The sequence below is a fragment of the Drosophila biarmipes genome, chromosome 2L (genome assembly GCF_025231255.1).
Source record: "Drosophila biarmipes strain raj3 chromosome 2L, RU_DBia_V1.1, whole genome shotgun sequence".
NCBI lineage: Eukaryota > Metazoa > Arthropoda > Insecta > Diptera > Drosophilidae > Drosophila > Drosophila biarmipes.
This window is the reverse complement of record NC_066612.1, coordinates 8,279,971-8,306,789: the sequence shown is the minus strand read 5'-3', so window position 1 is coordinate 8,306,789 and position 26,819 is coordinate 8,279,971. Positions and strand designations below refer to the sequence as shown.

At 42.1% G+C, this 26,819-nt stretch overlaps 1 protein-coding gene and 1 non-coding gene across 3 annotated transcripts; one reads left to right on the top strand and one right to left on the bottom strand.

Annotated features, from left to right (window-relative positions):
* The first annotated feature begins 517 nt into the window (after positions 1–517).
* Positions 518–24,822, top strand: LOC108032384 (fez family zinc finger protein erm). Of its 2 annotated transcripts, none has more exons than XM_050885406.1 (2): positions 518–870; positions 22,181–24,822. In XM_050885406.1, the coding sequence occupies exon 2, from the start codon at positions 22,193–22,195 to the stop codon at positions 24,038–24,040; it is 1,848 nt and encodes a 615-aa protein (XP_050741363.1). In that variant the 5' UTR covers positions 518–870; positions 22,181–22,192; the 3' UTR covers positions 24,041–24,822. The 2 variants fall into 2 exon arrangements, with proteins under 2 accessions (XP_050741363.1, XP_016961694.1); XM_017106205.3 differs by lacking the exon at positions 518–870 and adding an exon at positions 20,236–20,460.
* Trnar-ucu (transfer RNA arginine (anticodon UCU)) lies at positions 7,149–7,221 on the bottom strand. The gene has a single exon. It is a non-coding gene; the product is annotated as a tRNA-Arg (tRNA).
* Positions 24,823–26,819: the final 1,997 nt, after the last annotated feature.

Below are 26,819 nucleotides of genomic sequence, written 5' to 3'. Positions count from 1 at the left end.
CTTAGTAAAAGGACAGTCAGCAGCTGCGAAATCAGGCAGAGGAGAGCGGCAGATGATGAGCATGATGGCGTTAATGGCACACACACTCACTCTCACTCACACCACCGCCTTTCACCCGGGCCCTCTTTCTCTGTCGACCACCCCACCCCCGGTGCGAGCGAGACGCATTGCATGATAATGACGTTCGGCGGCTCTCCTCTCCCGACCACCAGTCGCTGTCAGTTGGGCGAGAGCGAGAGAGCGCGTCGGGTGGCAGGCACAGCTTGTTGTTGCTGCCCTTTTTGACTTTACCGTCGGCAGTACGGCCATTGCCGTGTGGGTGTGAAAGCGAGACAGAGGCTCTCTTATTGATCAAATTTACCGTTGCTTTCGCCGTCGCCATCGCCATATTTTTGTGCATGTATTGCGCTCGCCCAAAGGACATCGCAAGTTTCGATGTTGCGTTTTTGTTTTTCGCCTTAATTTACTTTGGCGCATAAATCAAATATTTACATTCCGAAATTGACGTCTTGAAAGCGCGGTCGCTAAAACTCACCGTTCGTCCTTTTGCGCGAGCGTGTGCGTGCGAGTATCTGTGTGTGCGTCGGTGTGCAGGATTTAATACCTAAAACAAACAGTTGATTTGACCTCCAGCCGATTAGTAAAATACACAAAGTTACCGGAATAATAAACACGCTTTGAAGCGAACGCCCCAGAAGATTGAAAAAAGAGAAGCATAAGACACCTTTGAAAATTCGAATTTCCCCGGAGAAACTCCCTCTCAATATTAACTCAAGCTCAAGACATCAAAAAGGGATATTAATTGCTGTGCGTAAACATTCGGAGCTTGGATCCTGGCAAATAAGGCGTGCGGAAAAGCCCCACTCATTGGTAAGTTTTCCCTGTGTTTGATTTTCATCTATGCGTTTTAATGGTTATTTGCGCAAGGTTCAGATAAATTAGCAAATTCGGAGGCCGCCTTATTGGCACAGGTTGATTGGATGCCATTTTTGGGCTTCTAAGTATACAATTTGTATAACAAGTATTACAGTTTTCATAGATGGTTTTTTATTATGGTCTTATGATTGTAATGTAAGTGGTGTTTTTTTTCCAGGTAAGTTGATATTGCTCATCAGTTTGCACTCAACGCTATCACATAAATTTATATCGTCCTAAACATTTTGGTTTACGGCTTTTAAATGTAAGATACAAACACTATTTTAAAATATACAAACTACACAGCTTTGACAAAACTTGTAAAAAAAGGCAATTCAGAACCCTTTTGCTGCGAAGATTCGAGTTCGGGTCCTTTATGAGGCTGTCCCGAACTTTATAGCAGCTGAACCACACTGGGAATTTACTGCGATAGTATTTTAAGTTTAAGTACCAGTGCCTCTTACTTTAAAAACCTTCGTTGTGTGATTATCTTGTCTGTCCGACTGTTTGTTTCAATACAAGTTTCTAAGTCAATGATTTAAAGCTGTTAAAATCGTTATGGAATATGTCCAGGTAGTAAAATTTTAAAGTCGGATGTCTACATCTATCTTTACTAGCATCCATACTAAAGTTATATTATGAAGATATCTCGAGCAGTATCGAGTATACTAAGATGTTCTTTAGACATTGCCGATCGATTCTTTGGAAATTTAATCCTTCAAACCCCAAATAGGACTAATAACCTCGTCGATCAGACGAATGCATTTTCCTATAGCTGCAATAGTTATGTTTAAAGTTACTTTTCTTAATTTCTTGGTTTTTTAAAACAACAATAATGCAAAAAGCTGAATAATTTTTTGAGGCAAGAGACTTTTATGTTGATTATAAAAAACTTAATCCCTTGGAATATCGGATATTTATCTCTTAATACTCATTATTGAAGTTAAGTAAAAAGTTGCTCTTCGCTCGTATGCCATAGTCGCGAACTCAAATAATGCTCTCTATCTTGTTCTTATTTATGCAAATTGGCGCGACAAGAAATCCTTAACCCCACACTAAAAGACATTAACCCCTGGGGAGCCGAAGTGGCGACCAGGAGAACTAAAATATTTAAGCCGTCGCCTGGTAAATGCCAACTAGCCGCTAAGCCGGCCACTCGACGGTTTTTCCACTTGCCACTTTTCACTTGGCCCACTGGCGAGCCCGGGCCCAAAAGAAAAGGGTGCGGCAGAGCCGGGGCAGCGGGGGAAAACGTGGAAAACGGGGCCACTCGAGGCGAGTGAGTTGCCCCCAGCGGTGGCGAAGGATCGGGCGTGTGTGAGTGTGAAATGAAATGGAAAGTGTTCTTAGAAGCTGCCAACTGAGCGCGACAATCTGTCAAATGTTCAAATGTTCAGTTGTCGTCGGCGCCCGTTGCCCGTCGTCGGTCGTCTATCAATTGTTAATGTCACAGACGCCCAGCGTGAAGGTAGAACGTGGTTCAAACGAGGGTGGAGGATCCTACACATGGAGAATATTTAATAAACACATATATAAAATGAAAATATTCCTTAAAAATTATATAAGTTGTCCTAAAAAGAATGAACAAAAAATGTTTGAGTACTTCATGCCTCTTATATTTAACATAAAGCTTATGAGAAAATATTTTAAAATACTTATATTCATTTAGAGATTTTTTACTCCTGTTAATTTAAATGAATATGAATTTAATTTTAATTTGTATTTAAGAAAGTTTAAAAAAAAAAAAACTATTATTTACTTTAATATTAAGTTTATAGGAAATATATTTGAAAATGTCCTTAAAACTAAAGTTAATTTATATTTATTTGCTTGAATATTTAGAAAAAATACAATTTTTTCAATCTAATTCTTTAAAGATTTTATCAAAACTAAAAAATGGTTTAGAAGATTGATTTTTCTTAAGATGCTTAATATTAAGATTTTTCCTTCAGTGCAAAATCTTGACTTAACTTGATGTTTTGGCCTGTTTAACTTTCGCTTGGCTGACGCGGGCTTTCTTTATTTTTAATTGGGATTTGTGCCGCTGGGCTGGGCCGAACGCCTTGGCGGAAGTGGCAGGACTTGCAGGATTCGCAGGACTCTCGCCCTCGCCGTCAGTCTTCACGTCAGTGCGCAAGGAGCAAGGAGCTGCGTCCTGAAAACGCCACGTGGGTTGCCCCTCGTTCCCCCACCTTCTTCGCTGGCCTGTGTGTGTGAAATGCGCTTTTGAATTACAAAACACAATGTGCAGTCCTTTGAAATAAGGGAAGCGCTTACCGATTTGTACTTTCCATTTTGTGGTTTCGCTCGCTTTTTATTTGCTTTGGTTTTTTGATTTCCTGACACGGGTACGCCGGCAATCGTTGTGACATTTTAATTGTTTATTTGCCCAGAGTCCTTGCGGCCTGCCCTCGCTTATTCCGAAATGCTGTATCCTGTATCCTGAATCCAGGTCCTCAATCCTGCAGCCCACTCAAGTGCTCGAGTTCCGCATACAAATATATATAAGATTTGCGGGTGAGAGAAGTTTCTTTTTATTCCCCCCAGAGGAATCGAACTCGCGGCCTGTCCTGCGGCGGAGAGTCCTTCGCGGAGTCCTCCACTTTGCGCTACTGGTTAGCGTGCAGTGGTTAATGTAAATATTTGGCTTTTGTTGTCACTTGAAGAGCTCTCCGCTGATGTTTATTATTAGTTCCCTTTTTTCTGGGCACTTTGTACCATATACGGTCATTTTTAAAGCCGTCTGGGGTATTTGGCAGTTATGGGACTCTTGTACAAAATATTATAAAATGTATTGTAGCTTTTCCAAGGATATCTAATAATAGTATTAAATAAGTGAAACAATTCTTTTAATTTTTAAAATTAAACTTTTTGTTAAATTTAGGTCTGAAAAAAAATGTAAAAAAATATCTTTCTATCTTTTTTTGTTATATTTGTATATTTTAGTTACAAAACTACATAGAAAAAAGAAAGGCTGTTACCGTTTAATAATACATATTAATTAAATATATTAAATATATATTGATTAAATACATATTTTTTGACGAGCTCTAATATAAATTAATCCACTTATCGCTCTTAAATCCACACTCTTTAAATCCATTTGCTACCCGCTCAATAAGGCCAGCTTATCTGATGTATCTTTTACATGTCGCTGACTTCGTATGATATCAATATTTAATAAAAATTGCCCCACACCCCCGGGCAGCACTTGAGCGGCCGTCGCACAAAAAAGCCGAATAAAGAACGGTTAAGAAATCAACATAATCAACTTGTGAGTGCAACAGTGGCAGAGCTGGAAAAATCTGAACCACCACCACCGGGGGAAAACGTGGCTCTGGGCACCCTCATATCGCCGGCTGGTTGAACTCAATCAAACATTTCGGGCCTAATAAGCCAGTGGCTGCATATGGCAGTTTATTAGATACAAATTGTTGGGATTGCGTTTGCGATTGGGAATGCTCCCACCCCCTCGGGCTTAAAAAATAGACGTCGACCATTTTGCAGCTTGGCCGCGCTGATAGTTGCTCTATTTTTCGGTCCGCTTCGATTTGGGTGCTTGGCAGAGGGGTTGCTCCTAAGGATCGCCATGTGTAGCCATTTTTCGAGCCCCGTGATTCTGGTGCAGGACTAACCCCTATAAAGGACTTGATTCAAGTGCGCAAAAAAGTGGAATAAAAAATACAACGCGGGAAGTCGCAACATGATGAGTGAGGTCTCGGGGTTCGTTCGCTTGAAAAACCAGCAATTAAGTCCTGCGTTTATGTAGTTTCCTGCCGAAGACCCGAACTTCACTCCCCGACCATTGTAACTTTTTGTTTATTATGCCTAATTGCAGTTACTCCATCATCATCACCATTATCCTTGTGCGCTTTTGTCGGCGCTCCTTTTGCAGCTGCTTTCATTCGCCTCGTCCTCCTGGTCCTCTCGTCCTTTGTCCTTTTCGTTCGCTCCTGTCCCACATGGCGCATGCTTGATATTTTACATGCACTCGTTTTCCAAGGCAAGTTCTTTCGAGGCGTTTCCCCGAGCCACTTGCAGGCTTAGATATTTGCATTATTTGCCACTTTTTGCGGCACTGCTCTAAAAATAATTTCGTAGCTCGTTAGGGGTTCGCTTTTTGGATATTTTTCTTTTTGCCTCGGCTTTTTCATGTGGCGAAAATTGTTAGTTTCGAGCTGGGGAACAGGAACTTGCTTAGCTGTGCACAGTGGGCGACATCATGTTGTGTTTATAGTGAGGCAGAGAAAATCTATGGGCAAGGGTTACAAAAAGGGTGGATCTGTAGGGGTCTGGCATGTGAACATCGCCGTCTGAGCAGCAGGAACACTTTCTGCGCATTCGAGTGGCGTTCAACTTGTTTCGCTTTTGAATAGTTCAGCAAGTACTCAGAGTGAAGAAGGTTGGGAACAACTTCGTTTTGGGTTTAAACAATTTTATACAAAAGAACACAGAGCGTTGATCAGGTATTTACAGTTTGGGAAAAAATAATAGATCTTATAGTATTTAAAGTATCCATTTCAGTGTTAATTAATGAAATATACGAGGGGATGCGTAGGTTAGCTATTCATTTCTTAAAAATATTATAGAAATATTATACTTTAAACTTTAGTTTTATTTTAAAAACTTAATAACTTGCTAAAGAATTCATAGCGTACAAACGGCATTTTCATTCCCTACAAAAATAAAGAATCATGAAGTCTTTAAAACTTGAATGATATTTTAAAAAGTTAATAGCTTAGAAACATTTTTTAGCCTTCTTAATATAACGCCTTTTAAATTTAAATCCATTTTTTTTAAACCCAAGAAATTGCCATTTTCTCAGGCCAAGTTTAGCCCATTGAAATCATTTAAACAAAGATTACCAACATGCAAGTGCCCCGTCAACAACGCAGACTGAGGTCGATGAAAAGCAAATTATAGTGCACAATGCCATTTGGGGGCTGTGCCGTAGACTGTCGGCAAATTACGGGCCCGTAAATGGGGAATTTATTTTTAAAACCGGGCGCGAGAAGAACATCGCCCGACTTGGGGTCTAGGTTGGGGCCTCTAGAGCGATGGAGCGATGATTGCACTTTTGAAGGCGGAAACCGGCGAAACAAAATGGCGGCCCGCGATGGCCCGGCAGTTGCCTTGGTGTGCGGATAATTTGCATGTGCGCTGATCATTTGACAAGCGACAACAAATTGCCGAGGCCAGGAGTCTCCGTGCTCCGTGCTCCGTGCTCCGTTCGCCGCAGATAAATCAACCCCGCCATGAGCAGTCCGTGGAGAATTATGGGTGGTAGGCTGCATCATTCTGTCAATATTTGCCCTGGTCATGTAAACACTTTTAATAGCCTGTTTATCGGCTAGTTGGGTGCGCAATGTATCTCCCGGATACTTGACAGCTGTTGCAATTTACGCTCGAAGTGAGCGCGACTCATGAGTTACCGCCTTATTTGCGTTTGGGCTTGCGGCATCCGCATCCCAGATTTTTCCCATTCTAGTCAGCTGAATGTATCTTTCAGATAACTTCTATGTGCTCTCGCTGTTTGCACTCGGCAAATAGTTCTGAAGAGGGCGCCAATTTATTTGCCGTTTCTCAGTTTGCTTTTAATTGAAAATTACATTTTTCCAAAAACAAATTCAACCCGCAAAGCGAAATATTTGTTCTGCTTAATGAGGTTGAAAGGTGGGCTGCGAGGCCAGATGTAAAATCCATCAAAGGTTTACTTGGGCAAACAAATATCTTTATCAGCATCACCCAAAATATTAGATGTTTCAAATAAATATTTAGATGATTAATAACTTTATATTATTTACACACATTTTTATAAGTGCCTTTCAAGCTGATAAGAAAATTCCCAAAAAAATTTAAGGTTATATTTAGATGATCTTATTAATTTTTTTATATTTATAAAGTAGTATAATTGAAACACATATTAAATATATTTACTCATAAAAATGTTATTCATTATTCTTTGTTCAAAGAACAATAATACAACTATTTCCATGCATTCCCTATGCATCATAATTTCACCATCCTTAAACATTTATGAAAGCAAAAACTTAGTTACAATCGTATGGCAGGGACTAGGAATACGGTTTCTAGAAGGTTTTTTTTAATCAGCACAGGATAATAATTGCTTATATGAACATAAAGGCATGTAAGACCACCTTAAACCTTAAAGAAGTGGCTTATTTTAAGGTGGACCGTCGCATTGAATAAAAAAAGTGCGTTTACTTATCCAACAACCCTTGCGGGAATCGAACCCGCCACCTTTGGATTAGAAGTCCAACGCGCTATCCAATGCGCTAAAGGGTCCTACGAACATCGACCGATTTGAAATGCACCCAGCTCGGCTGCGAATTTCAAAAATCGAAAATTACCCGAACCATCGAGTGACGAAATGCCAACATGTAATTGTGAAACAAAAGAGAATTCTTTTGGGTATTCGCGGCAAACAAAAAAGAGGTTTATAAATATTTCGAATGCACATCGGTTGCGATGTTTGCCGGGCAATGAGTTTCAATTATTTATAGAGCTCGTTGGCTAGATACAACACAAAAGCACAAAAAAAATGTATCTTGGGTTTGGGAAGGTTGAATAAATTGTCGCCGCTGGAAGTTGCTGTGATGTCTGTTTCGCTTTTTGGGTTAATCGATAGATCGTTCGATGGAGATTACGTCTTCGAGGAGTTACTTACTCACCCCCTAAGATGTGTCCCCCTTTGTGCTAAATTCTGTTGGGGGCATTCAAGTGCTCAATTCGGTTTCTTTACTCGTTACGAAGGTTTTTTTTGCCTTCCTATCAACCCGCTGCGATCTTCATGCGCTTTTAGCTAATAAAGGGGTGGGGGTATCTTTTTTTGAATAGGGGTAGCTGTTGTAGGGGTTCGGCTGGGGGGGATTTCCTCTCGTGACTCTCGACAATTACTCAACTCACTTTAGCTGCTGTTGCTACTTTCGGTTTGTTAACGAATTAATCAAATTGAACCAGACCGGCGAGCAGCAGACACCCCCTTTCTTAACCCACGACGGACCCAAATAGAGTAATTTACCCATTTGCAGTCCTGGCGATTTTTTATCTCTGCCCTTTCGCTTTTTGTCCATTGAAAGTGTCCCCCTTTTTTTCGGTTGACTGGGGGAGTTTTCTCACTTGTTCGGCATTGTCGTTCCACGTGATTTATCTACACCTTCCGACGGCTTTATTTCGCTCTGCATATAAAAATACTTAGTATGCTAACCTGGGGCAGATTATGCAAAGTATTTCTGGTCGCCGCTGCCTGCACTCGAAACGGATATTAAATTTTATTGCTCATGTTGCCATGGATTTTGCCGAAGGAGTTGGAGTTGGAATTATAAGAGGTCCGGGGAGGGAGCTCCTGATTTTATTGTTGCGCTTATTGAGCTCTCGAGTGGCCGGCCAACCGGTCAATTAGCCAGGACTTATCGCACTGCGGAATGCGAGTGCATTTTTTCAGGGTAATTAGCAGGAATTTAAGATATTTCTCAAATGTGGATTATTTAATGCTGGTTGAATGTTTAAAAAGAAAAAAAATTAAATGAATTAAGAAAATAAAATCAGTGTTCATTGCTAAAATGATTATAACAAAATTCTGAATGTAATAAATATTTTCTTATAATTATATAACAACAGGCTTTCGAGTAAATACCACAAAGTTCCTATCAGATAAATGTATATTTATATAGACTGCACATTGAAAAACGAACAGAACATTGTCAAAATATACAAAACAAATTCATCTTTAATTGGAACAAAAAGTTTTCCAATAAAACCTACCATAACAACCTACCAGGATCCTATTCTCTTGTACATAATGAGAAGGGAAAATTTCCAAAATATTAAAAATGAAAACAAATATATAACTGGTTTACATCCCCCGAACTGAGTTGTGTAATATGATTATAGTCTCACACATAAGTTCGCAGATTTCCATTTTGCCAATCAAAGCAATCTGGTTCTAGAGTCACATCGGGCAGCCGTCTTCCTAGGCAAATTCCTAAGGATCAACATCCTGTCGCCTACTCGCATTACAGGCAAGCTGGCACGAGCCAAATTATAATGCCGAATTCGTCAGCGTTTCGAGAAAGAAAAGCGCACATAACCGGCAATTAATGAGCAGTTGTTCGAACGGCGAAGCACTCGAAGGACAATGCCAGGACCTCGGAGACTGCGACTGACAGCCGGCATAAAGGGAATTCGAATCCAAATAGGGAGTACAAAAATAAAGAACGCGGCGAACATATGCATTTGATTTTCGAACCGAAAGCGACGATTTCGCTTTCGTTGCGGGGACTTTTAGGCATTGCGGAATATAATTAACCGGAAGCGCGGCACACGCGCCAGGACGAAAAACAGGACTCGCACAGGATGATCGGCACACCGACGCAGGATCTTTGGAACGCAGGATCGCGTGTCAACAACCGTAGAAAGAAAAAGCATTTCCGCTGCCACCGCCGCCGAAAGCGAAATCAAATGTCAGGGCAGTAGGAAAAAGGAGCGATCACGCCCCGCAGGAGCAACCGGTTTTTCGGGCAGGATAACCAAGGCTGGAGATGATCATGCACTTGGAAAAAGTGCCTGCTCTTTTCTTGATTTAACTATTTAAATTAATGTGTTGAGACATTTATTTGAGGCAGGATTAGCGAGGCTGGAATGATAATTTACTATGGAAACAAGGTCTAATCCTCTCATGGTTTAAAAATAAGATATACAATTTTTAAGAATTTATTTTGTTCGCCCCTAAAACGTTTACAAATGTTCAATTTTATTTTTTACAAATATTTTATATTTTGTAAAATGAATTTTATTTTTTATTTTCTGTGTTACAATGATGCTCATTCGACAATTAAAGCAAGGCAAACAAGTCGCTCGATTATCCTTTTCTGCCCACTTCAAGGAGCGAGAGTCTCCGCCGGCAGCTGCCGTGCTGGAAAAAGGAATCTCGATCTTGGTGGCTGAGCAATTGTTCGACTGCGCACATTGCTTCCTGTCGTCCTGCAAGCCACCGGAAGGATCAGCGCCGTCTCCGAGGGTTGCTCCTTGCCCCAGGATCCTCCTTGCTGCTTACTCCCTATTCCGCATTCCCAACCCAACGATCCTAGCTCACTTCGGATTTCTTTGGAGGCGTGTTCGCTGGTGTGTGTCGCATATGTAGCAATTAACATGCCTCAATCTTGTCGCAGGACATGTGCAAATACTACCCGCATGTCCTTGAGCGCGTGCCTCGCGCGTCCTTAGAGCATTTCTGGGCGTCTTCAAAGGGGGCGTAGCGCCTGCTGCAATTCGCTCCTTGAGCCTTGAACGTCATACGATCCTTCGAGACCATTGTGATTCCGCCGGGATTGAAGGAGGTGTGGCTGTGATGAACTGGAATTATTAGTAGGTGCAGCTGCCTCTCTATTTAATGAACTTCTTATGAGGGGAATAATGCAGGGAACTGAGTTTGGAGTAAACAGAGATGAACACCTTGAAAGGCTTTCAATTAGGTGGAGGTCCTTTACAGGGGAAATTATACTTTGTTAAGTAAAGATGTAAAAAAATATAGATAATTGTTGTCCAAGAAAAATGGAGAAAATTAAATTCCAAAATATTAAAAGATATAGATATTACTAAAATATAAAAGTCTACTTATGTTGTTTATAATAAATACTTTTCTTCCTCTTACGCTAAAATATAATAATTTTTAAAAAAATTCATGTTTCTTAATTACCATTGTTTGTTATTGGGTGATAAATCGTGAGAATCTGTTATTCCAGACTTCATTTTTAAATGTTATAATCCCATCACCACTTCAAAAACAACCTCTAATCCACTTACGAACTGTCATAACCATTTATTTCCCATTTCCCTTTCGCCCCGGCTAATTACCTTGTCACACATTTCCCCTTTTTTAACGCCGCTTGTCCTTTTTCCTCCCTCCGCACTGCAATAACAAGCCTTAACACAATATTTAACTATCCATGTCGCAGGAAGGAAGGCGATTCTCCCACGAGCGGGGACAAATCATAATGGTAAATAAGGCACTTTCCGGCTGATTAGCATAAGGATATGAAAAGTGTTTCGTGTTCGCTGGAAAATTGTTGCCGTGTGCCGTCGCCTCGCTTCCTGTCATAAAAAGCAACAAACACACGTCACCGCTTTGCGAGCAGGTCACAGGTCACCGTTTTGCAGGTCGCAGGCCTCAAGGGTTGAGCTAGAAAAAATATGGAAAAAAGCGTTTAGCGCGTGTCAACGTTTTTCGGGCGGGAAATTACTAACATGCTCGGCAGCCACACCTTCGTGGCCCCTGTGTTAACCTGCGGTTAAGCGCATTATGCAACATTGTGACATCCTCCATCGGAACTGGACACGCGACCCTCGGCAATACAATTATAATTGCAGCAAATTGAACGCCGTCGGTGGCACGCGGCTTTATTGGCCCATCTTCCGGTGGTTCGGGAAACAGATTGGGCTTTGTTTTTCCCTCGCCTCGAGTTTCCCATTAGCCGTGTGCTTTTTCCTCATTGACTCGACTTCCTTCTGGGTTGATTTATTGGCTTTTACTTATTTCCGGTAATGTCCGATGTTTCGGTGTCCTTTGGACAGTTAAGCGGCCAATATCCCTTGAACACTCATTATTGGCTGTCTTTTGAGGGCAGCTTTTTGTGGCTGAGCCATGGCCATGACTTCCTTGGGAATAAACTAGCGCTTAATATATATACTATATGTTATATAGGAAATTTCGAGGCTTACAGCTCTGGAGGCACTACAATTCTCAACCAGTTTTTTAGCTGTTTTCAGAATAACAATTTAATGATTGCTGATGATTATAGTTAGCTATTACATAAAATATCAGGGTTTAGCTAAAGCCAATCTTTAACTTATTAGGGCAGATTAACTATCTAAAGGATTTGAATAGATACTGATAAGTATTTTACATCAAAAAAGGCATCATAACTTAACATCAATTTGGAACTTTATTTATTAATATTCATTACAATTCCTTTAGTTTCAAAATTGTGAACCCAATAGTCAGCTGTTTTGCTAACCATAATTATCCTTTTAGAACCCATGAATTTCCCATAATTTTCTAGCCCTCACGGAGGTCCTGTTCAGTATTTTTGCATACGAGCATTTCAAATATTTGAAGATAAACGAAAAGATTTTCATCAAAAGCAAACCGCAGCTGCTGACCAATGGCCAGCCGCAGAAATTAACCGCAATTGGGAACTTACATTTATCAGATTATTGACCAACGTTGAGCAAAAAAATAAATCACGGGGGCCAGCTGAAAACGAGAACAATAAAAATATTTATCCTGAGTGGAAACGCTTAAGGGATTTCAGCAATAATTTGTGCTAATTTGGGTCCAGCGGGAAAAGGATGGAAAGAGAGTTCCCTGCACAAAGGATACACGGGATTTGTGTTCGCCGCTGTCTAATAACCCATCAAAATATAGTGGAAACATGTCAAAATACTGTCAATACATTTCCCAAATCTCTATCTGTATCTCTGCCTGCACTTGTGTTATATTTGTTCTCTGGAGAGCGAAAAGGGAACTGTTTCCCAGCTTTGAAAGGGACCGCCAGTTCCCGAGGCTACCTACACCCGCATCCATAGCTCCTAATCCCTATGTGTGGGTCTGCCATTGTACTTGGATCGAAAGGAAAGCGGTTTCGGGAGAGGTCCTGGCCAGGATTATACCTGTAATTTGGCCTGCTTAGTTTCTTAATTGTGCTTAAATGTATGCATAGCTTATAAAATATTTGCCTTAAATATTTTGGTTAATTCATGAAAGGGTACAAAACATGCTGCCGGCTATACTTTTCCGTATCCTGAGAATAGTATGTATGCAAATATGAGAGAACTGAAATAAAATCGATGGGAAACCTTGAGATATTTAGCTTGCGGTTAAAGTGAATCTAGAAATAAAAATAAAAATTTAACATTTTGTTATAAAATGTACATTTCACAAAGCTATCTATGAAAAATAGGATTATTATTTCCTAATATTCCTCATAATCCCACAACAAGACCCCTTTAAATTTAACGGACTACCAAGAACATTTAAGTATTTTCCCCCAGAAACCCATACAGTCCAATCCACTTAACATGCTCCCGAACAATAAGGACATCCCAAACAATTTCTGAATGCTTCTTCACAGTCAATTTCGCTAATAAATGTGTTTTGCCAATGCTGGCGAAAAATAATTCCGCAACCCCCCTTGATATTTAATTTCCCTTGGCTAAGCCGCAATTTCCGGTGCCACCTACCAAAGGAAAAAATCAACGCCCCCAACACGAATTCGAAGCTGTCAAAATGCAGGCCACAAAAAGAAATTATGACAGCAGGGAGGAGCTCGAAAAGTGGGTGTACGAGTTCGAATGTGTGTAGTCAAAATGCCAGCATACGCATCGAAAGCCAATTAGGGAAAAATAAATCACGCTTCACATGCGAAAGGACGCGACTAGGAAACTGGAGATGCACTGAGAAAATAGTTAGCCATGTTCATGATCCAATTTGAATTATTCACAATTTATAATCTTTCATCTGAATTTTAAAATTCTTAAATATCAAGTAAACATTTTTTAACATCAAAACATAATGTATATAATATAAAAAAAAAAATTTCCCTATAATATATAAATATTTTTTTTAAAAATTGCTTAAGATAAAGTTATTATAGTTACAAAACTTTATTATACAATTTTTTAGATATAGTTATTACAGATATGGATCCTTCCCTTAGTTGAATAATATTCTTTAAACATTTCTGTTTTAAAAACATTCAAAAATAATTAATAAACATTTCTAACTCTCTTATTTTCTCTGTACCGAATTCGAAGCCGAAACCCTTCAAACCTCCCGCAGACAAAGACATCCACCACGCACAGAGATGCACAAGTACAGTAGTCATCCCCCAACCCCAAAAGGGAAGCACCGAAGCCGAGCAAGTGCCAAAAGCTGATTTCACTGTAATTACAATTCACACTCCTTTCGGGTGGTTGTAAGCGGCTGGGTTTGGGGGTGTAATCCCGGCCAGGGGAAATAAAAACATCCTGCAAATGTGTTCTTTTTGTTTGGCAGCACTTAAGCGATGGCCTCCCCCACAGCCACCCCTCGCAGACTTTTTTTCGTAGAGAAACGGCTGCCTCTGAGGTTGATGATGATGATGAGTTGGCGAAACCCGCAAAATAGACACACCCACCCAGAATTTGTGGAATGAGCTGCTTCTGTTTCTCTGAGGGGGAGTGCAAGAACTCTTTTCAGTTGCACTCAAAAAAAAAGTGAAAATGTGAAATTGAAGAAAACAGGTAAAAAGCGGCCACAACAACCCTTATACCCAATATACCTTATGTATAGATATAAAGTTGATCTTCGCAAAATGTTTTTTTTTTAATGATGAATGCAAATTTTTTAACAGAAATGTGAATGTTACGAAAATTATTTTTGTCAAAAATCATAAAAGCAAAGGAGCTTACTACAAATATTAAAAACAAAATATATATACTGTTTATAAGCAGTCGAAAATATAGGACAGATTGTGTCTCTTCAATATGTTCGCAATTTGTATGTCAACATTTTTTGTATGGTAAAACCACTTATTTCTTATTTATATATTATTTAATTTTTCTAATTTTCTGCGAGTGCTGGGTGGTTTTCCACCTTCTGTGTGGGCGTTAAACGCGTGTCAGGCCTACCACTAAATAAACAAAGACAGCCTTGGGTTGGCTGCGAAACACCAGATCTCTGGGGATGCCGGATGGGAGTCGGGGTGTGCGGGCAATAGAAATGTCACAAACAAACCGATTAAACAAGTACTTGCCAAACAAACACCCACAAAAAACCACCGACACCGCCCAGGCGAATCAAAGCTGCGAGGCGAAGCCCCGAATGAAAAATCAAACAATAACCGAAAAGTTTCCAAGGGCGACCAAGCATCCCATTCAACCCGAACAACCCAACAACCCTTTGGGAAAGTTCGTCTGGCAACATGCATTTCCCTCTTCCGGGGCTTCCGATTAGGTTGATGGTGACATCGGTTTGTGGGTCACGCGACTCGTTTCCCAACTTCGCTTAAGCTCTCATCTTTTTGGCACTGGCAATCTGCTGAATATGTTAATGCCTGCTTAAGCCTATTAGTGTCAATTAATGAATTATCGCAGAAAGGTTTTTTCTAAACTTTTTTGTATAGCAGGAAAATGTCAATCGCATGTTGAATTTTAAAATTTGCGAGAGGCGATTACACGGTCAACTGGTTGGGCTAGTTAAAAGGGTTTTAATGCTCTTGATGGTGGGAACCAAGAATAATATATATGAGGGGGAGATTAGATAAAAGTATTTTAAAAATAGGAATCTTTTCTTGGTATCCCATAAATTTCTTTGATTTATAACAAGGAAATATACAATTTACAAATCATAAATGTTGGTTAATTCTACCATCCCATGCAAATCTCCCTAAGGCAATCAAACAATTCGCCACTCCAGCCATCGACTCACCTGAGAAAAAACAGAAAACCAGACAGGACACTCCTCACATGCACTCCCATTCCCATTGCTGGTCTAATTTGTGGGTGTTATGGGGAATTAACCTCTTAATGAACTAATTTACTCAAGATTAAGATGGCACACAAAGGAGGCGGCCGCAGCTAATTGTAAAAAAGAGCGGGACGCAAGGACCAAAAGGAGAGCAGGACGGCAACTGAAGTTCGGCCTAGGTAGAAGATCCTATCTTGCAGATAGGAACCGAGCAAATTGCCAGGCGGTTAATCTATTTAAACGCGCCAAATACGCGCGACACAATGGTAAATCACCAGAAGCAGCATATATATTTGGTCGAGTGCACAGATTTAGGGATAGAAGGGATCAAAGGCCGAATGGCCAAAGGAAATCCGTCTATGGCCGGCCGTGGACAAAGGCCAAAACTCGTCTAATTGCGCGCCTATGAGGGAAGCGAAGAATCCACAGTTCCGACTGGAGAGCGAAGAATGGAGAATCCCGAGCGCAGAATGCAGAACTGAGAATAGGGAACCTGCCAATTGTTTGGGAACATCCCTTAATCTGTGTCGGTAATCGGTAATCGGCGAAAATCGCAGGACGCGCAGCACAAAGCAGCGGCCGAGATCCTTTTGAACTTTTGCTCGGGCGCAAAAGAAGGTTAGCAAAATATTATTACAAACCTACGGAACCGTAACCCACATAACATTAAGTTGTGCACTCAGAGAAATAGGTGTAGAATGAGGAAGAGATTTGAGATAAGGAAGTTCCCTCGAACTAAAATATATAAATATAATAAAGAACATAGAACTTAGAAATAAAATAATAAATAAATAAATAATATATATTTATTTAAAAAAGGCTTTTATAAGCCACACATTCTTAGAAAATTATAAAAATGCTAGGATCAACGCCATCCTTGAAGTTCAATACCTAAGTTTTTTTAATTTTCCAAATATTTCAGAACTTCACCTGTTCACTTATAAAATTATCTTTATAAAAATGTTATTATATTATAAAAAAGAATTATATAATATATATATGTACATTTAAGTCCATGTTTTTCCCAGTGTACCTGCTTTCGCCTGTGCCTCTGTTTACTCTTGAATGAACCGAAAACATTTCAATTTGACAATCGTAATGGAGGCAAGGAAGCTGAAGCCGCTCATGGCTAATATAGGCGATTTAGGGGATTACATCAATTGTAAAATTGGTCAAACACCGCAATTGTTTCACTCCGAAAATCGGATATTCCACTGCCCCTGGATACGCGTTCACCCACACCGTCGCGTTCCCACAAAGGAGCGCTGGACGAAGGACGAGGGCCGAATCCTCGGGCAGCTGTTGAGTTTTCCTTTGAGAGGCCCTCATCGCCGGCCATTGTCCATCGCCGCTTTCGTCCTAGTTACACATATGCATACTCGTCCTGCGGACAAATGTATCTCATGGATACGCCGGGCCCGGGGTCCTTGTTCAATGCCTTGTAATCGCTCCTGGCTTACCGCAGATTATGCAAGCCGCTCTCTTTTGCTTCCCATAGCATTGATTCATTTCCTCGGAAGAACTCTGCAAAATCTCTGCTGCAATCTGGCATCAGCCCAAAGTCCAGTTCCTCCCCGAAGGTGTAAATCTTCAATTTTAAGGTTAATTTTCCGATGAGGTGCGAGAAATACGAAGCGTTTTATTGGTTTAGTAGATCAGTCGGGAGGCGTAGTGCTTAGATCGCCCACTAACCGTAGATTTATGCGGGGTAAGGTGGGTTAAGAGGTGCAAGGATCGTAAGTATATACACCCTCCCTATTTTGAAAATATTTCTTTATACATGTTCTTTAAAAATGATATCACTTTATTGTATAGATTGAACTTAATCTACCTTTAAAGTTGAAAGAATTCGAAGTGATTAGATGAAAAGGCAATCCTTAAAACAGTATTGTGGAATGTCTTTTTTACGAATACCCAAAAGTTGTGGTTTCAAATCAAAAATATGCAACTTATATATATTATAACAAGTTTTTATAATACTTTTTAACCGTAAAACGTAAAAAAATCTTAAAACTAAAAGCGTAATCCAAGAGCACCGGAACCATTTTGCAAACTCATTAAAAATTAAAAAAAGCAGCGGTAAAAAAGGACACACACAACAGAAGCAGAGCTGCACTTTGTTTTCATCTCTTTCCCGCTGACCTCTGAACTCTGCTCTATTTGCATCTCTGCTTTGCTCTCTTTCTCGCACAGCTTTTGCACTTTTTGTTTTATATTTTATTTTTGCACATTTTGCTGGATTTTCAAGTTCTTTTTGTTGTTGTTATTTGGTTTAGTACGCTCTGCACTGCTCTGCATTTACAGTTAGTCCACTCTGCCACCCCTTTTCCTGCCCTCGTCCTTATCAAGGATATACACTCCTCCCCTCGCCCCCCGCCTGAGTGTGTGTGTTTGGTCATGCTTGCATGGCCTTTGAATGGAAATGAACAGAGGTGAAAAAGGAGCAGAGATAGTGGAAGAGAGATAAGGTGAAAAAGAGGGGATGCACGGTAAAAAATGAAGGCCAAAAAAAAACTGTATGCTATCCTAAAAAGCATTTTAGTTTATTGGAAATTAGGGGTTTTCAGTGAAATCTTTTAACATCTATTAAGGACAACATTTTTGTGGATAGACGGTAATTAGGGGTTAGTCTATAATATAATAAATTAAATCATATAATATTTTATCCTCTGCAATTTTTGTTCAACTCCCAAATATTTTTACTTAAAATGAATTTTTTATTTTGTATATCTTTAGTATTTTTGATCAGTGTATGAAAGCTGCATAGGCCGATGTCGTTTTGTTTGTTGAATGTCCAGTTTGTTGTTGTTTGTGCTGCTATTTTCTCGTTGTTGCTGTCCTTTTTCGTCGCTTTTATTTATTCAACTAAATGCAGATTGCACATTTCTGCATGCGCAGTTCATTTTGCTTCTAGTTAATCACGCTGCTTTTGTTAAGGATAATGGAAATAATCTGTAACATCGGCCTTTTTTTATGGGTGAATGTAGCGGTTTGGTCACGTATTGATCACCTTGGAGTAAAAGTTGTTTAATGCTTATCAATTACGTTTAACTAAGATACGATTTAAATATGACAAAATACCTAAAATATTTCATAAGCCCCTTTGAAAATCCGTCGGCTCAACAAAGTTTCAATAGAAAAGCAATTCCATACCATATTCCATTTGAATAGCCTTCCCAATTGCTTTTATGTACAATTATACCCCCTATACCAAAAAACGATATCTAATCGACAAAGAACAGCTATTTGCATACCGATTTCCCCACACAAGAGGCGCACAAAGAGAAAGTTTACCTGAAAATGCACTGGCAATGGCGGCCATGGTCCTTCAAGGATCCCTGAAATCCTCCCTACACTCCCTGCCGGAGTCCCCGAAGAGTTGTGCTTTTGTGCGATGCTGCAGCTGCAACTGCTCAACTCCAGTGAAAAGCAGCCAAAGCAGCCATGTGCCTTGCAGTGCCCAAGGAAAGGTCCTGGGACCATGGTCCTGGAAAGGGAAGAGGGGCAGGGCGCAAGGAGAGCTGCCAGTGCAAACAAAGTCAAGAAAGCCGCGCTGGAGATACCATCAAAATGAATATGAGATTATATTTGGCTAGTGCTGGCTTAGCGGGGGTTTCAAATTAAATGGGGAAGAATAGGTGCACTGAAAATAATTATAAAGATTGAAGTGAATAATTAACAGTATTAAAAAATGTAATATCTGTTTATTTCTTTTAAGGTATTATCTGTGGTAGCCTTAAATAGGTCACTAATTTATGTTTATTATAAAGGTAGAGTCACTTTTAAAGCGACTTGTTTTTGGAATCAAAGGAATTATTTGATTTAATATATGTATTTTATACATATTATAAAGGTTCTCACTATTTCCTAGTATTTTGTACCATTTCTTACTATTTTTTAATACTTCTACTACTATTTCTGATGCTTAGTTGCCAAGTACTTCAAGGATTACTAATTGGATCACGGTTGAATTATTTTCTCTGTATAGATAGAGGACTGAAGAGGCCTTTGGGTTCGGGGTAGAGCGTTGGAGAATCAGAGAATCCTTGCCCGCTGGCGGGCTAAAGGTGAGCAAACAAAGACGCTGATAAAACGAAATGCCAAAACGACAATTGAAACGCCCAACAAAAGGCAGGGGCTTTGCCGGCGCGGGGATGCCACGAAGGGGGGATAACCAGTGAAAAAGTCAACTCGAGGGGGATCCCCGAGACCGGTGGCTGCCATTTTTTGGTGTCTGCGCCTCATCCAAATCAAGTGTGAACGCAATACGGCCAAAGGTGGCCCTCCATGGCCCTCTCTTTCTGGCCCTCCAGTGTCCTGTGTGCATCCCTCTCTCTCCTGCTGGTAGATCCCCTCCGCCGCATCACTCCTCTATGTACCATCTCCTCCCGGGCTCTCGAGCTCTATCTCTACATAAATATTTTAGGGGCGGTCTCTGCTCACGGCCTCTCTCTCGCGCACCGTAATATTCCAATTCGACATTTTGTCTTTTCATTCATAATGCAGTCGCTGGCGACGGCGACGTCGGCGTCGGCGTCAGGATATATATCATCCAATCTGAACGTGATGATGAAGTTCTCCTTTTGCCTGTCGCTCTCGTTCTAACGTCTGTCCTTCTCTCGCTCTTTCTGTGTGTGTGTATGCCACCTCTCGCTCTGGCGAATGGAGGTGCATGCAGGACTTTCGGGGGTTGATTCCCCAGGATTCACCCCAGACCGCTGCGTATGTCCTTTTCATATTTCTTAAGGCCCGCACCGTTTGCTATTTGCCTTCATTCCGCTTCGGTCGCTGATCCTGTGCAGAACGCATCCTGTTCCTCGCGTCCCCCGATTTGCATTTGAGAAATCGTCCTTTTTACGAAACAAGTGAAGTTCGAGGGTTAGATAAAGGACTAACTTTAAAAACAGTTTAGCTTGTGTGTGTGTCGAAAGTTGTGCTTTGGAACTAACAAGTGGAGATTGGCCGCCGCCAAAGGAATTGGATATCCACATAGGCAGTGCCTAAATATGGTTTACTTTGTACGTATTTTAAAGATACTTTTTTAGTTTTAAACTCCGACGGGAATTTGTGTTCTACAAATAAATCTTGTATTGGGAAACTCGATGATTCTATTATATTAATAGTATTTGAGCAATTCTGTGCAAACTCAAACGGAGAGAAATAGTTTACAAATCTTATTTTGTGATTAAATTTTATATTAATATTTATATTAATAATATTGAAGCTATTCTAATACCAAACTGGATCTCCAAGAAATAGTTTACAGAGCTTAGATAGGAACTACATTAAATATATATTATTTGAAACATATTTTATTTTAATAAAACCAGTGCAATATCTTTATACTTAACACTGAAACGTATGACTAACATTTTGATTACCTTAAAATAAAATTACAAAGAGTTAGGAAACCCACTTAATCTTTTCTATTTAACTATAAAACCTTTAAAAAACATTTTGATTAGCTTAATATAAAATAAACTTCAAGTTTTTGATTCGGAAAGTTAATTAAATCGAAATTTCGGAACCAAAAACAAAGTTCCTAAGTCTTCAAACGATGATTCAATTTGATGCTCCACACGTTCTTAATAAGCTTGATTCGGCACACACTCTTCAAGAGCCGAACTCTCAAGTGGCCACTAGAACACCAACATAATTGGGATGCCTAAAACTTTAACTACACACTCGCTTGTGCATTATAACACCCGGGGGCTGACCGTCGCTGCCTCCGGGTCAGTGTGTGAAATGGGTAACGCCTCCTTTTTAATACGATTAAAGGGCACTTTGGGAGGGAAACTACAAGATGGGCGAGCCCCAGATCCAGATCGGACCTGGACTTACCGAGGCGTCAAATCAAGTTAATTAAAAACGGCAAGGAAGTCGGGTAATCGCACCGGATGTCGCACATTAGCCACACTCGAGGGCACATGGGGAAGATGCAGACGGAGTTGGAGTCGGAGACGGAGACGGATCCGGAGATCCAGCCAAGTGTAAGCGATTTAATGATTCGCACATAAAGCCAAGACCCGCGCCAAAAAGAATTCGCATACTCCGCGAGAGTCTGTGTTATGATTGATGGCAATATGCTGACGAAAGGATTGAGGGCTTTGTTTGGGCTAAGTGGAGCGTGAGCCAGGGCCAAGCACGGGTTAAATGCAAATGCGGATATGCAAAAATCAATCGGGAAATATTATTATCAAACGCACTGCGGTTTGGGTTTAATTGCAACCCGCTGGCTGGCCATGAATTATCCTGCGGAAATGTCCTGCCGCTGGGAGCACGCCCTCCGCTGGCGTTTGTTTGTACTCCCGAATTGCCAACGCATTAATCGCACTTGACTGATCAGGCGATAAATAACGCATACAGCGGCGGTCAAAACAATAGGGGTTTTTAATGGATTCTTGAAAATATATTTTAGAAAAGAAATGGAAGACTATATGATATGTTTGGTAGCTGTATTCGTGGTTATAAGGCGAGTTCCCAAAGATTTCGATTTTTTTTTTATTTAGTGGATTTTTGGTTACTACAAATATTAAAAGCTAAAAAAAGGTTTTCAAAGATCCCTTTTTTTAATAATATAATATATTTACAAGATTTCCTGGGGTGGCTCTCCTATTTGACTTCCCCCAGCTGTGCAGGACTTTAAGCGTAAACAATGGAGGCGTAGTCCTTCGATTAATTGATAACCCGTTGCTTAGTTTGCATACTCAATTTGGCTCTTTGTTTCCCCCATTGCAGAGTCCGCGTGGCATGCAACCGTGTAGTCCAGCGGGAGAAGTCGCCATGATGCCGCCGTCGAAGAGTCCCGTGATGGAGAGCGCCGCCTCCGACCAGAATCCCGCCCAGCAGAGCAGTCAGCAGGACGAGCAGAGTGCCAAGCGGGCGTGCCCCTTGAAGTTTTCGATAGCCAAGATCATGGAGCCGGATCACCGACCCAGTCAGGTGTCGCAACCACCTCCAATCCCCTACCCCAGTAACGATGACGACGAGGATGAGGATCCCGAAATCGATGCGGATTCGGAGCGCTCTTGCAGCCCCATTGAAGTGATCAGCTTGGATCATTCGCCCACCACGACGGTGAACTATGATTCCGCTTTCAAGAAGTATGTGCCGGGTGCCTGCTCGGGCGCCAGTTCATCGGTGGCCTCGCCACCGAGCACCGCTGCAGTGCAGCAATTTGTGAGCTCCCGCCACCAGGAGCTGCTCTCCCAGTACCCGCTGCTGTACTATGCACCCAACCAGCTGATGTGCGCCGCAGCCGCCGCCCAATACGCGGCCTTGACCGCCCAGCAACAGTCGCTGGCCAGTGCCGCCCACCTGAGCAGCTTCACCGCCTCCCTGAATGCCAGTCTGCATCACTCGCAGTCGCTGCGCAGGAACCTTGGCCATCCCCTGGCCGCCGCAGCTGCTGCGGCTGCAGTGGCTCAATCAGCGGTGCCCAATCTTCAACAGACTCTGGAGAAGTCACCGGTGGCCCAGAGGACTGCCCAAGGTTCGGGATTGCAGGGCAACCTGAAGAGAAAGCGATCGCCGCAGGAGCAGGGATCTGGTGAGGTGACACCACCGCCGCCGGCATCGACTGCCACATCGTCGGCTGGTGGAGCACGATCGCGGTCTCCCTCGCCCCAGGGGTCCATCGAGGACAGCAGTCCCGGATCGGCGAGTGGCGGCAAGCCCAAGACCTTCTCCTGCCTGGAATGCGGCAAGGTGTTCAATGCCCACTACAATCTCACCCGCCACATGCCCGTTCACACGGGAGCCCGGCCGTTTGTGTGCAAGGTGTGCGGCAAGGGATTCCGCCAGGCCTCCACTCTGTGCCGGCACAAGATCATCCATACGTCGGAGAAGCCGCACAAGTGCCAGACCTGCGGCAAGGCCTTCAATCGCTCCTCCACGCTCAACACCCACTCGCGCATCCATGCCGGCTACAAGCCCTTCGTCTGCGAGTACTGCGGCAAGGGATTCCACCAGAAGGGCAACTACAAGAACCACAAGCTGACGCACAGCGGCGAGAAGGCCTACAAGTGCAGCATCTGCAACAAGGCCTTCCATCAGGTGTACAACCTCACCTTCCACATGCACACCCATAACGACAAGAAACCGTATACTTGCCGCGTGTGTGCCAAGGGATTCTGCCGGAACTTTGATCTCAAGAAGCACATGCGCAAGCTGCACGAGATTGGCGGCGATCTGGATGATCTGGACATGCCATCGAGCTATGACAGGAGGAGGGAGTACACCCGCCGCGAGCCCCTCTCCTCGGGCTATGGCCAGGCCTCGGGGCAACTGACGCCGGACTCCAGTTCTGGCAGTATGTCGCCCCCCATCAATGTGACCACTCCGCCACTCTCCAGCGGGGAGACAAGCAATCCCGCCTGGCCCAGGTCCTCCGCCTCCCAGTACCCGGCGGGTGGTTTCCACCACCAGTTGGGCGTGGCGCCACCACATGATTATCCCAGTGGCTCCGCCTTCCTGCACCTCCAGCCCCAGCAGCCGCATCAGCCAAATCCGCATCATCATCACCAGCAGCAGCAGCAGCAGCAGCAGCAACAGCAGCAGCAGAGGCTCTCGGAGACCTTCATAGCCAAGGTGTTTTGACAGCGATACTACGCGGACAGCTTGAACAGCTCCACGGGCTCGACCTCGATGACCAGCTCCACGGTGACCACCACCACCACGACCATATCCTCCATGGCCACCACGAGGAGTGATCTGCTGATCGACTGACTGCAGTTTGTGGCAGCGGCAGCCGCTGCTAGCAACTCGAGCTCCGGGCAGGATCCCGGCGAGTCTCCATCCCCGGAACTGGGATGTACAGCCCTGGGCAGTGCGGTCCGGGCTTTGAATGGGCTGCTGTAAGGCAGCCGAAGGACTCTGAACCCACCTCTATCCACCCCGAAGAATCTCAACCTCAACCGCCAACCAAATGGTTTCAACTTGTGCAATACCCTCCCACTCAGAAGATGATGATGAACCGCTCAACGCATTTCTCCAACCCACAAATTGTACATAGTGTATGCCTAAGAAGTCCCTTTTACGCAAATCTCTCGATGTATAGCTGTAGTAAAAGGATTTAACTAGTTAGTCACGAATGTGTAGGGCTCTGAGTTCTGTGTAGATCGGCTACACAGTTCCTCTAGAGCACGTTTCGGCGTAGGCTACGATGTTTTTGGCTTTGTGTTAGAGCTTTTCTGGGGTCTGTCAACCGAAATACGTAAATGTATCTTAGAGTTGTACTAGATATCTGTACTGTACGTCTGTATGTATCCCTAAGTGTCTGTGTAATCCAACGCAAAAGTAACGACATTGAGTAACATTTTAACAATGACCGATGAATGCATTGAATTTGTTTAGGACTTAAGTGATATTATTGATAATGTTTAAGCAATAAATCAATTCTTCAATTATTAAATCGTACGGCTGTTTTAATTGGATGGGGCAGGTAAGTTTAAAAACTCCTTTAAGCTTTTCAAAAACCTGCCAGCATATATGCAAATAACTGAGCAACGGTGTGGGCTGTCATTGAGTTTGCCTGCCGTGATTTTAAAAATGCAAATGGATGCGAAATGAAAACAATTATTGCTGCATTACTCGTGCCCAAGAGTCGCGTTTAATGGGCCCTAAACTGTCGCCACGTCTGCCGCATGACATTTGCAACTTAATTAGTGGCGACCAGCCCCCACTTTCCCATTGCCACCCACTCGGGGAAAACTCCGCAGGTGGCAGGACCAGGCACACGCCTCAATCATTTGCATAGCACTTTGATCTGTGGCTCGAGAAAAGACAAGGAATCCCCGAGTGCAAATGGTCCTGCCAATGGGTCTGGGTCTTTGTTCTTGAGCCTGCTCATAAAAATGCAACAGAAGCATCCTTATTAGTCAGGCAGCTCAATTAATAGGGATAGAAAAGATTACGCAAGTATTTTAATCTTTATAAATATATAAATTGAAAAACCTAGAAATTGCATACATTTGGGATCTTTCAGTAAGTTTTTAAAAAGATAAACAGAAATATATATGAGCAATTTTGATTCTGTGCTAAGTTACAAAGAACTGATATGAAGTCTCAGGTTTTTGGTAATATAATTCAACCCTGGAGTGTTACCCCAATAAATAAATGTAATATTTTTCAACCCAGTGCATATATTTATATTTATTGCGATAGCTTTTTAAAATCCTGTTGAATTTGATTTGGTGACATCGGGCCATTGTAAGGACCAAAAACCTCCGTCAGGAACAACGCATGTGATGTCCACTTGAGTTGACATTTTTCCCCCTTTCTTTGGCCATATCATATGAATAATTCAAAGCGAATCGAATATCCAAATGGGAGCGAAAAGCGAAATCGAGCGATGCGACTTACTGCTTTTCTATGCAAATAATCAAAGACGACTGACGTACAGTGGGCCCTCAGCATATGCTCAAGCACACCGCCCACTGGCAGAAGGGCAGTGCCATTCAGCTCGACAATCCGGCAGAGAATAGCTGCTGGCTGTGCCCAATTTCCGATGATGACTTTTGACACCGCCTCGCGGCGTTCTTTTGAACCCGATGCCTCGGATCTCGATTCCTATCACCGTCGAAGGCCAACCCCCAATTGTGGAATGAATGTGAATGGTCCTTGAGCTGTTGTCATGTTGGCCGCTCCCCCGGTCGATTCCTTTTGATGTTTGCCTTATGCACGCCCAGTCGGCCATTCGAGTATCCATCTACCTATCCATCTAGGCGAAGTGCCCCCCAGAACTCCGCCCACCTCCCATTGCCCCTTTCAATCGCACTGACACAAACTGACTTATTTGGCTAATTGAACGCGGTTGGTCGGCGGCAGCACTTCATGCAGATCTGGCCCGGATAATGCCGCACTTTCATCACTTCTCGACCCGCTTATGCATGACACTTTGGCACTCCGGACAATGCCATTTGGTCACCCAGCCGGATGGCATTAATTAAGCTAATTAAAAGCTATTGATTCGCTTTGGGAAAGTAAGGATTTCCGGCCAAAAGGAAGCCGCTAATGAGAGGTGGGCTATGGGGACAACTAAGGTGTCAAGAAAAGTTGGTATATTATATTTTAAATAGATCCCCAAACTGCTTCTTTATTATCCTAAAAAATATTTATTAATATTGTTTCCAAGGGATCCAATATTTTAGTTAATAATGGTTTAAGTCCCTTAAATTTATATTAAAGGACGAAAAAATAGTAAGGACTCAATTTTGTAATAATTCCTAATAAGATATTAATATATAAGCAATTCCTTATATTATTTCTAAAGTTTTCAAAAAACACAGTTAATGTTTGTTTAGGTTATTTAATAAGAATACGAAAAAAATAATAATGGATGTTATATTTTAATGGAATTCCTATATTAGTTCCTAAT